The following is an 11,501-nucleotide window of genomic DNA, read 5'->3' on the forward strand; positions in this document are numbered from 1 at the left end:
AGACCGCTGGTGGATGTGGATATCAGTAGGACAGAGAGCAAGAGTAGAATACAGCATAAAATGAAAGAAAGGTGGCAAAAGCAATGGGAGGAAGAGAGTAAAGGATGAAAAATCCAAAGGAAAACAGGCGAAATGAGAAGCAGAGGAAGGAACAGGAGAGAGGAGACGGTTATAGCTCGACTCAGATTTGGGCACACTGGTTTGAATAACATGTTGTTTTTAATAGGAAAACACTGTTTAGGAAAGTGTGACTGCAATAGAGAAGAAGTAAAACGGTAAATGGCCTGTATTTGTATAGCGCTTTTACTAGTCCCTAAGGACCCCAAAGCACTTTACACAACCTGTCACACACACACATACACACTGGTGATGGCAGCTACATTGTAGCCACAGCCACCCTGGGGCGCACTGACAGAGGCGAGGCTGCCGGACACTGGCGCCACCGGGCCCTCTGACCACCACCAGTAGGCAACGGGTGAAGTGTCTTGCCCAAGGACACAACGACCGAGACTGTCCAAGCCGGGGCTCGAACCGGCAACCTTCCGATTACAAGACGAACTCCCAACTCTTGAGCCACGATCGCCCCAGAAACAACACAACATGTTTTAATGCATTGTCAGAAATATGATGCTAAAAGAAGACAATTGATCAGAAAGCTTGGTGATATGAAAGTGAAACTGGACTACCTTGATTTATTTCACAAGAACTCTAGAAGTGAAAGTTATCGGGCCATATTTTGGTTTTTAATTCAGACTCATTCGTTTGGGAGGATTTGAATTGTTTGTTTGTTTTTTGTCATTTCGGTGCTCACTCCACACCAGTTGGTAGCGGTAATGCACCATTTTGCTGTTTGCCAACCGCCAATAAACAATATAAAGAAGAAGAAGAGTTCCCGGTGTGGCCGCTGAGATGGGGGCAGCACTGAGCTGCTGCAGGGGAAGCTACAGAGGAGCAGAAGAAGAGCAGCAGCAGTGCGTGTGCGGCCTGCCGTTCCGCTGTGTTTCGCTGTTTTCCCGAGTTTTCGGATTCATACTGAAGCTGTTCTCTGCTCGCAGCTCTCCCCCCGGATTCCGCCGCTCTCAGGTACCTGAAGCCGCTCCGTGGCTCCTCTGCCGGTCAAAGGGCCGTTAGCCTCTGCTAGTTGCTGTTAGCATGGCGCTAACGGCTATCATAGATAAACATCAAGTTATTGATCACATTATTGATGAGATTGTCGGTGCCTGTTAACGGTCAGGTTACTGATCTTCGGACGGGGCGTGGCTGTGTAATGAAGCGCAGTTTGCGCTGTTTTAGCGTGTGTACGGTGGCCGAGAGGAGTCTAACTCCATACGCTCTTTAAAGCCTTCAGAGTGAATTCGTGGTCACGTGGTGCAGCTTCAAACATTTAAGCGGTTAATTCTTATCGATTGGAAATCGTTGGTTATCGATCTGAGTGACTCTTCGCGCTTCAGTCTGAGTGGGCGGAGTCAGTGTGACTACTTCCTGTCCGGGTACCAGCTGAAATAACCTGACGGTGGTTTGTTCGGACCAGCAGGGGGCGCTGTGGGAGATGGAGCCTCCCGCAGAAGAAAAGCAGCTCTTCCTGCTGGGAGCTGCAGGAGAGGAGGAGAGGAGGAAGGAGGTGGGCTGCCAGTGGGAGAGCCCCGAGGAGGACAGGAAGGAGGTGGGCTGTCAGAGCGAGGCGGCAGAGAGGAGGGACGCCGCCGTCCAGGTGGACCTGCTGAGTCAGCAGCTGAGCTGGAGACACTCAGGTGAGAGCGCCGCCCTGCAGGTGGAGGGAGGAAACTTTCAAAGAACTTAATGGGGGGAAAAAAGATTTTATTTAAATGTTAGTTTTCAACTTTATTTAATATGTAAATTATTTGATTTTTAGGTTTCCCTAAAAATCAAATAAAATCAGAGTCAGCTGATCGTGACATCTGATCGTCTTTACTATATTTTTGCTGCTCGTTAAATAAAATTATGTTCCGGTTCTTACTGAGGTTCACCTGAACTTTTCACCTGCTGCCATCTTTTGTTCTGAAGCCCGTTGGTTGTCACCTGTTGTCGTCATAGTGACGGGTCCAGTTGGGCGGTGCTTCCTGCTCGCTGGTGTGGGGGCTGGAGCTGGTTGTGTTTGCACTTCGTGCACGTCGCTGAGACTCCCAGGTTTTTGCTGGTCGGCGAAGCATCTCTGATGGATTTTGGCAGTTTGGGGTTTAAAGGTGTTTGATGGTGCGTCTCCGTCACGAGAAGCTACTGGACTTAATTCCACCTTTACCTCATGGGCTGCTTTTAAGGTGGAATGTTTAATCAGTCAGCTTAGATCGTTGCGTCAGTGCTGATAGATCTAATTTAGTCTGAACTTTGAAGTGAGGTGCTGAGGCGCTCGCCCCTGAGCGTCTTCGCCCCGATCCACTGATTGAAGAAGAACAACCCCAGGTTTCTCTTCAGCACTGTAGCCAAGCTGACAAAAAGTCAGAGCTCTGTTGAGCCAACCATCCCTTTAACGTTAACAAGAATATTAATAAGAACTGATTTTAAGAAATAATTACTACAGAAGAAGAAAAGTGGTGGTCGGCCTCCCTGTAAACCGCCCTCAGAGGTTATGATTGAACCAGGTTTGTTTCAAATGGATAGAATAGAATATCATTGTCACATGTACAATGCGATTTAGAGCATCTACTCAGTGCAGACATGTAGAAATAAGGAGGGTGAGGTGCACAATTCTTCTCCACTGTATACATTTGAATAAAAAAATATCAAATATAATTATTAGAGGCTTTGTAATTAATCTCAATTAATCGCACAAGAAAATTTGCTCCGAAGCACAAATGTTTTTATTTATTTTTTTAATTTTAAAGGAATTTAGTGTGCGACAGAATCAAATAATAGACATGCACATGACTATTGTAATCTCAAGCTCTTTTAATTTATGGGGAGAAGGCATTTAAACTACATTTCAATTCAAAACAGAAACAAAAATAATATCACTGGATAAAATTGGAAGACTTAAAATAAAGTGTTACTTTAAGTACATTTTCAAAATGATATCGTCTTTAAATAATAATAATAATAAAAACAAAGTGCAGTTTTTCTTCTTAAAAAAATAAGGCAGAAACATAAAAGGTTATTTGAGCAGCTTCACCTTTAAACTCTGAGTAACCTTAGCCAACATTATTTTGTACATTAGGCTAAAACAGTGTGATCATCGAACATTTTAGTGCAAAAATAACAAACCCGTTGGACTCACAATACCTCCATGCTTATTTACTGTCGGTCTCTTTCAGCCAGTTACTTGGACAAACTAGCCTGTTCACATGTTCAGAGCAGCTCTAATTTTGTTGCTATGTTACTGTAAGTGAGAACAGTCTGTCACATGGGACAGAAGTGGCAGGACCAATCAGATACTTGCAGGCCAGGACAGAAGGTGTAGGTGGGTCGCTGCTCAACTGGACCACCACTGCAGCATGCAGTCTGTCTGGCTGATGGTGGATTCTGCTGTGTACAAACTCAGGGCCCTTTTACACAGGGCTTCCTCATCTGAATCAGAGAGGAGGAGGCTCTTTGTCTTTGCTGGCTCCTTTGTGGTGGCATTGTTACACTGTTACTGCAGCAGAGCTGGTCCAAACCTCTTCTCGCTCTCCCCTTGCAAGACACTCTAAATCAGTGGTCTCCAACCTTTTTTGCACCACGGACCGGCCTTTGAGGTGTCCCGGATAAATACAACAAAATAAAATGATAGGACCAAGGCATAAACGGTGGTATTTTGTATATAAAATAATAAACGCTAATTCACTGTGTACTTGTGTAACTTTATTAGCAGCGTTCTCCTGAAATGCGCCAGCAACATTGAGAATAACATCCTCCTCTCTGCCCTTTAATGCTCTCTGGTCGCTATGGTAACGTGTGCATTCTTCTTCCAAAATAAGACACACAACTACAACACAGGAAAAGACCCAGGGAAACCGAGTTAACGATAAAAACCCTGAAAACCATCAGTTTCACACCCGAGCCTCAACTCTTGCAGTCCGGTACCAAATGACAGTGGTCCGTGGCCTGGGGGTTGGGGAGCACTGCTTTAAATCCTTAAAGTGTGGCTGAAGCACAGCAGCTATCGGGAGCCACTGATGGTTGGGACAGGTCCTTTGTGAAGGCGGTCTTAGATTTCACCATGTAGTTTGAGTCATCATCAGAGACCTCCATGGTGAGATGCAGGTGGCAGAAAGCAGGTAAAACCACTGAACATGAGACATGTCTCACCTCCAAGAAGCTCAGCCACACACCTGTAGTAGACAGTTCAAGAAAGTCGTTATTCATCTCCACAATAACTGTCAACTACAGAGCGTTTTGAAGAAACAGTAACAATAAGTTAAAAATAGTTTTATTTACCTGCATGGCTCAACAACAGTGGCCAGCGTTTGGTGGTTTACCAGCTCTGGTGGAGTTAAAATGACTAGCTTGTGCTTTTGTTTGCCCAAAGCAGCAAAAACAACGTCTTGATACTTTAGCAGACGAGACACCACATACAGGATTGAATTCCACCGTGTGGAAATATCCTGTATGAGTGGCTCTTTCTGTTGCCCCAGTCTTGTTTGCTCCTGGTGTAGTTCCTCCATATTTGCAGGGCTGTCTGTAATACATCTCATTTTGCTTTTCAGTGTCAAAAAGGCAGTTTTCAGGCAGTTGGAAAGTTGGATCACCTGACGCAAACTGTAGCACCCCCTATCTTCTACCACTGGTAGTGGTCTACAGTCCAGAGCAATCCATTATGGGAGATAGTAACATAGTTTGTCCGATGTTGACTTACTAATTTTGGTCCTGAAGCCAGTCATTTCATCAAGTTTGGTCAGCTCCCACAGTTTCTGTGCTCCCTGAAACATGTTTTGCATTTAGATGGTACCGTAAGGTTGAAATGCTTTGGGTGGTATCCAAACTCGTTTTTGCACAGTTTGCACAAAACCTCACTTTTATCAAAGCTTCCATTGGGTAGTCTTTGGAAATGAAATTTGCCTCTGATCAGTCCTAGCAATGTGCTTTCTTCTGATTCTTTGTAGCTTTGTTTTGTGCATCACTGTAATTGGTATAAAAGGAAATCATGCACTGACAATAGTTCCCCTTTGCTTGGAATGCAAAGTGCGATTAAATTAGTAACTTTTTAAAAAAATGAATTAATCACAATTAACGCATTAAAGTCCCACCCGCAATAAAAATATTAGAAAAATAAACAGTGTTTGCATTTCCAGTGTGGGCTATTGCAGGTAAATTAAATAGTGCACAGTAGTGATAGTGGTGTTTGTAGTCTGTGTATTACACGAATAAAACCATGATTAACCCGTCAGTGATGATTCTGTGGGTCAGTTTGCATCACAGACTCAGATTCTGAGTCCTGGTCCTCGTCCCGCTCTGACGCCGGTCTTTGTGTGCAGGCTCGTCTGCGATGCTGCTGCAGTGCATCGCCGTCCGAGCTGACGGACCAGACGGGGGCGCTCTGCTGCAGCACTGCACCACCAACAGGACCAGAACCAGAATCATCCGTCCCGCCCCCAAACTCTCCGATGAACCCACCCCAGCCAAGTCCAGGACTCAGAGGAGACGGTTGGTACCTCAGAGCTCCAATACTGACAAAAAGAGTCGCCGCCGCCGCCACGAGTCATCTGACACTGACCAACAAGAGGAGGCGGAGGTCATGACAGTGGAGGAGGACGTCACAGCTGACCCCACCTGGACTCCATCTGAAGGAGGTGAGTCAGATTTTACTGACGTTTAATATTTGTAGCTTAAAAGTATTAAAATTTTTATTTCCACTCATTCACATTTTTTTTTTAGACTGCTTTAACTCTGGATTAACTCGACTTTAACTCGTCGTGAGGTTGTTTTTTACTCTTGTGTAAATCAGGATTAATCTGATGTTATCCTTGGCTTAAGTCTTTCCTCTCGTGTCCCTGCAGGTGTTGCGCTCCCCGCGGCTCCCGGAGCCCTGCCGGCGGACTCCCAGGATGTGGCCGCAGTGAAGCTGGAGCTCGACAGCACCGTGTGCGACGTTTGCGGCAAAGTGATGAAGAACAAGTCGAGTCTGGCTCGCCACTCCTTCATCCACACGGGGAAGAAGCCGTTCGCCTGCCACCTGTGTGAACTGCGCTTCAATCGCCGCGACAACCTGCAGCACCACCTGAATCGGCTGCATCCAGACGGCGTCGCCAAACGGGAGAAACAGCGGCAGGTTCAGGCGTGGCTGTGTGCCGTGTGTGGCAAGACGTTCAGCTGCCGCTCGCGGCTCAAGACGCACGAGGTCATCCACTCGGGGGTGAAGCCGCACAGCTGCGACCTCTGCCCCAAGGCCTACATGAGGGCCAATGACCTTGAGCACCACAAGAAGGTCGTGCACGTGGACGGCACCGCCGAGCCCCCGCGGCCGAGCTCACTGCTCTGCGACTTCTGCGGCAAAGAGTTTAAGTGCAGGTCGCAGCTCGCTGTCCACTTCCAGACGCACACAGGCGAGCGGCCGCACCTCTGCGACATCTGCGGCCGCAAGTTCGCTCGCCAGTACCAGCTCAAACGCCACAAAGTCCTGGTCCACAGCAACCATGTCAATGGAGAAGACAGCCCACTGGACGCCCCGTTTGCCTGCGGCGTGTGTGGGAAACGGCTCAAATCTGAGGCGCTGCTCACTGCTCACGCCCGCATCCACACAGGTGACAAGCCTCACCGCTGTGGCGTCTGCCTGCGCAGCTTCCAGCGTGCCACCTGCCTCAAACAGCACCAAGTCCGCGTGCACCTGCGGGTCAGGGCGGGCGACGCCAGTGCCAGCCGCAGGAGGAGCACCGCCACCTCTGAGAAGGCGTTCCCGTGCACCGTCTGCAGCAAGGTGTTCAAGTTTCGGTCGCTGCTGGCAAGCCACTCCACCATCCACAGCGACGCCCGGCCCTTCGCCTGCGACTTCTGCAGCCGCCGCTTCCGCCGCCTCAGCCACCTGAAGAGGCACCGAGAGGTCGTCCATGCCAATGGGGCGCGCCTGCCGCAGAGTTTCGTCTGCCACATCTGCGGCAAGGACAAAAAGTGTCGCTCGCAGCTTGCCAGGCACGTCGTCATCCACACCGGGGAGCGCCCGTTCGCCTGCGACCTCTGCTCTGCCCGCTTCAACCGCCACGGCAACCTGCAGCAGCACAGGAAGCGCATGCACGGTGTTGGGACACCGCCAGACGAGGAGGCCCCGCCCATCCTTTTTGACGACGACGCGGTTCTGACGTACAAACAGGAGGAGACAGTGGTGGACTGCGCGGCAGAACTGTCTGAGGACGACATGGACGCCGCTCAGCAGCTGGACGCCACCTGACAGCAGTGAGCGCGCTCACGGAGTCTTGATGCACCCGAGCAGCTCTGCAGGGTTTGACAAACAGACGGAGCTCTCAGAGGGTCTCATGATGTTCAAAGACAAGCAGAGGCAGCTGATTGGCTGGCGGGCTGGTCTCAGATCAGCTGAGATTATGGTAGGAGTTTGAATCAAACTTTATTTGTCTGTATCATGGTTTCATTAAAGATGGTTAAATCACTGCTTCTGTGGTTTCTCAAGGTTCAGTCACATGATTTCATTAATATTGACGGTGACCAATCGGTGTGGAGGAGGAGTGTAACTGTGTTATCTTTGGCAGTTTAAAGGGTCAGTTAAAGAAATGTGTTTGTGTGACTGCTGGGAGCAAAGAGCTGACAAAAACAACATACACCTGGCTCTTTGCTCAGTTGTGCAGACACAACACTCATCCCTCGCGTTACGAGCCTTTTAATGCTTGAATGATTGAGTTCAGAGACATGTCACACTAGGGCTGTTCGATATAACGATATATATCGATGACGATATATAAACATCTGTCGTTTCATTTTACGCTATCTTTTGTTTCGTGGTGTTGCAAAATAAACTTTACGGCAATATTTTTTCATGTTCTGATGTCACTGTAGTTATTATTAATTTCTTAAAGTTCTCTCTTTCTCTTATATTTAATATAACCACACTACGGACGGACAAGCACCTGTTTTTATGCATTGTCGTTAGCAACAACGACGGTAACACCATCGCGTGTCCGCTTGTTTATGTTCCACATAAAGCTTTCACAATAAAGCTCAAGATCCTGTTGAGACTTTTCAAAATAAACTGAATCACGTGAAAGATGCAGAGTGTTTACGGATGAGAAGTAAAAAAGACGCCAGGTGCTAAAAACTAAACCTTAGACTCAAACGTTAGAGCAGGCTTTTCCCCGCAGCACGCCGTGTAATAAATACAAAGAAAACGGCGCCGTTACAACTTTTGTCTAAAAATGTATCGTTTCATGCATCAGTTAAAACACTCGACTCCAGCTACACGACGCGCAGCTGGAAACACTTCACACAAGTCGAGCTGCCCGAGATTCACAGAATTTACAGAAAATGTTAAATTTTTGTGATTTATATAGTTATCGGGACGATAGATGTCTTATATCGGGATATGAGATTTTGGTCATATCGCACAGCCCTATGTGACAATGTCAGGTACAAGTAATGGACAGGAGTGGAAAAAGCAGTCAATGTCCACAGAAGACCTGTATAAAGAGATAAGGGGTGGCTCAAGACTTTTGCACCTGTTGTCTCGTGTAAATAGAAACCTCAGTCCAGCTGTGAGCAAACAGCTATGCTGCACACAAAGAAGTCAAACATCACCACTGATTATCTGCAGGTACAAATTTATTCACATGATCTCAGACAGTTGTACAGCTCAATGATTGGTTCACAGCTCAGCTGTGTCCTTGCAGGGGGCGCCATCCATACAGCCTCTGTGACCGCTGAGCGCCAGCACATTCAGGTAAAATGGACCCAGCTGGACACTTTATTCTCCAACCAATCAGAACATGCAGAAACCTTCACATCAGGAAGTATCGACTCCAGCTGACGGAGGAGGCGGGGTCTGTTGTTATATCACAGAACCAAGGTTATAGAGCCGGGGTGGGGAACTCCAGGCCTCAGGGTCCGGTGTCCTGCAGGTTTTAGCTCTCACCCTGGGTCAACACACCTGAATCATATGATAAGTTCATTAACAGGCCTCTGGAGAACGTATGGTTATGGTGTAACCTTGGTTCTATTAGTGAGAGACAGGAAAAGACCCAGGGAAACCATTACATATGTAACGGTGTGGAGAGTCTCGATATGCTAGGGAACTTCAGGGCACGTTGAGGAGGTCATTTAGCCATTTGAATCAGCTGACACATCTAAAACCTGCAGGACAGCAGCCCTGGAGGTCTGGAGTTGGACAGCCTTGGTTTAAAGTGAGATGCAAAGCTACTGGCACATTGCAGACAGGTGGTGTTACACAGCAGCAGGTTAGAGAAGTCACCTGACCCAGAGACTGAGGCCATTCAGCTGGTCTCGCCTGTCCCAGGGTCAGGTGATCAGCACGTTCTCACGCCCCGAATCACATCTTGCTAAAGCGAAACTATCTCACGACAGACTGAGCTGCAGCGACAGTGTAACACAAACAGTATTTAAAGTAACATTTGGATCACCACCTGAAATCACCGACATTACAACAATAAAAACACAGAAAAACTCCACATTTATTACAGGAACATAAATGTGCAGAGGCTCCATCAAACACAGACATGTGACGTGTTCTGAGCATGAGCAGACTCGTCTGGTTTCTGCACATGCTCAGAACACGTTCAGGTCATGTTCATGTCATGAGGCGAAGGAGCTGCAGCATCGGAGGCCTCATTAAACCGAAGCACAGAAGGAATGATGTGCAAACACGTCAGCCAGGTATCAGGGTGAAAACAATCCGCCTCAGGCTCCGCCCCCAAACCACATTAGCCATATGTCTGTGAAGGTTCTCAGTCATCCAGGTCATCATAGTCAAAGGAGCTTGCAAAGAAAAGCGTCTGGACTTCTTTAAGTTACTTGAAGACGTTTCACCTCTCATCTGAGAAGCTTCTTCAGTTCTAAGGTCAAATGGTGGAGAGTCCCAGATATAAACCTAGTGGGAGTTTCCCCCCACAGAGGGACAAAAGGACCCCCTGATGATCCTCTAATCGCCTGAGCCAAGGTGTGAAACTGGGTGTGGGTCCCAATCAGCCAGAGTTTCGGGTGAGCTCATTGTGAAACCTGGCCCCACCTGTGAAAGGATAAGACAGGTCCATTTCACTATAGATGCCCTCCAGATCGAGATCAGCCAGACTCTGCAGGAACCGGAAATCCTTCTACCCTCTCCAATCTTAGAAAAGGTTTACAAGTTTGTGGACAAGGCTCAACAAGGCCAACACTCTAAAGGAAAAGAAAGACAACGCAGGAAATTTCACACCTTGCTTTCAAAAACACACACACTCCTCATTCTGAACCTACACAACCCAGAGAAGAAAACACACCTGAAGACAGTCAGGAGAAATGGGTAAAGAACTTTTCAGACCGGAATCTCACTGAACCTTAAGAGAGAGTATTAGCCAAAGGACTCTATTTTGCCATTTCTCCACAACAGTTGCCCATAGTGGACCTCATCACAGCCACAGAATCTGCCATATGGATTAATACATTATCACAGACAGAAGCAGAGCAAATCAGGATGAAAGTCTCAGCCACCCTCTCCAGTGCCAAAGTCCCTCCGTCCAACCTCACAATACAGGAAAAGAAGGCCGTCGCTTCCCTGAGCAAAGACCACAACATCACTGTTTTACCAGCTGATAAGGGAAGATGCACCGTGGTCCTAAACACTACAGATTACCACACAAAGATCACTACTCTCCTCAGTGACAACAATATCTATGAAGCCTTAAAGCGAGACCCCACAAGCAGCTACAAAAAGAAAGTTATAGCTTGCCTTCAAGACTTTGAAAAGGACAAAATCATTGACCGCCTTAGATATCACTGCCTTTACCCAGGGGATGCCATACCCTGCATTTACGGACTTCCTAAAATCCACAAGGAAGCTGTCCCACTCAGACCCATAGTCAGTAGCATAAACTCAGCCACTTATAACATTGCTAAACACCTTGCTACCATCCTTGCTCCTCTCGTGGGGAACACCCCACACCACATCAAGAACTCCACCGACTTCACCGACAAGGTCCAGAAACTTACCCTGGATCCAGATGAAACCATGGTGTCCTTTGATGTAGTCTCTCTCTTCACTTGCATACCCACCACGGAGGCCGTGGAAACTGTCAGAAAACGACTACAAGAAGACAGCTCCTTGGAAGACAGGACCAACTTCACACCCGATCAGATCTGCACACTGTTAGACCTCTGCCTCACCACCACATATTTCAAGTACAACGAAGGCTTTTACAGACAAAAACATGGCTGTGCCATGGGCTCCCCCGTGTCACCTATTGTAGCCAACCTTTACATGGAGGAAGTGGAAAGGAAGGCTCTTGGCTCTTTCAAAGGAAGAGTACCCAGCCACTGGTACAGATATGTGGACGACACCTGGGTCAAAATCAAAACACAAGAAGTGGAATCCTTCACTGCGCACATCAACGCTGTGGATAAAAACATCAAGTTCACCA

General features: G+C 47.5%; 1 protein-coding gene across 2 annotated transcripts; it reads left to right on the forward strand.

The window, feature by feature from the left end:
* Positions 1-864: 864 nt before the first annotated feature.
* On the forward strand, positions 865-7,534 carry LOC147321513 (zinc finger Y-chromosomal protein 1-like). Of its 2 annotated transcripts, none has more exons than XM_086305520.1 (4): positions 865-1,083; positions 1,535-1,751; positions 5,409-5,723; positions 5,931-7,534. In XM_086305520.1, the coding sequence occupies exons 1-4, from the start codon at positions 910-912 to the stop codon at positions 7,313-7,315; spliced, it is 2,091 nt and encodes a 696-aa protein (XP_086161646.1). In that variant the 5' UTR covers positions 865-909; the 3' UTR covers positions 7,316-7,534. The 2 variants fall into 2 exon arrangements, with proteins under 2 accessions (XP_086161646.1, XP_086161645.1); XM_086305519.1 differs by having other exon boundaries at positions 866-1,083; positions 1,532-1,751.
* Positions 7,535-11,501: the final 3,967 nt, after the last annotated feature.

Source organism: Aulonocara sp. 'chitande type north' Nkhata Bay, linkage group LG9, assembly GCF_057382095.1.
Source record: "Aulonocara sp. 'chitande type north' Nkhata Bay isolate Kocher_YH1m ecotype deep benthic linkage group LG9, A_spYH_male_GT1.1, whole genome shotgun sequence".
NCBI lineage: Eukaryota > Metazoa > Chordata > Actinopteri > Cichliformes > Cichlidae > Aulonocara > Aulonocara sp. 'chitande type north' Nkhata Bay.

Bases quoted from the DNA above. Each gene is read 5' to 3' on its own strand.
- LOC147321513 (XM_086305519.1), top strand. From the start codon at position 910: ATGGGGGCAGCACTGAGCTGCTGCAGGGGAAGCTACAGAGGAGCAGAA. The intron at 1,084-1,531 runs GTACCTGAAGCC...TGTTCGGACCAG, and splicing joins CCGGATTCCGCCGCTCTCAG to CAGGGGGCGCTGTGGGAGAT. The intron at 5,724-5,930 runs GTGAGTCAGATT...GTGTCCCTGCAG, and splicing joins CTGGACTCCATCTGAAGGAG to GTGTTGCGCTCCCCGCGGCT.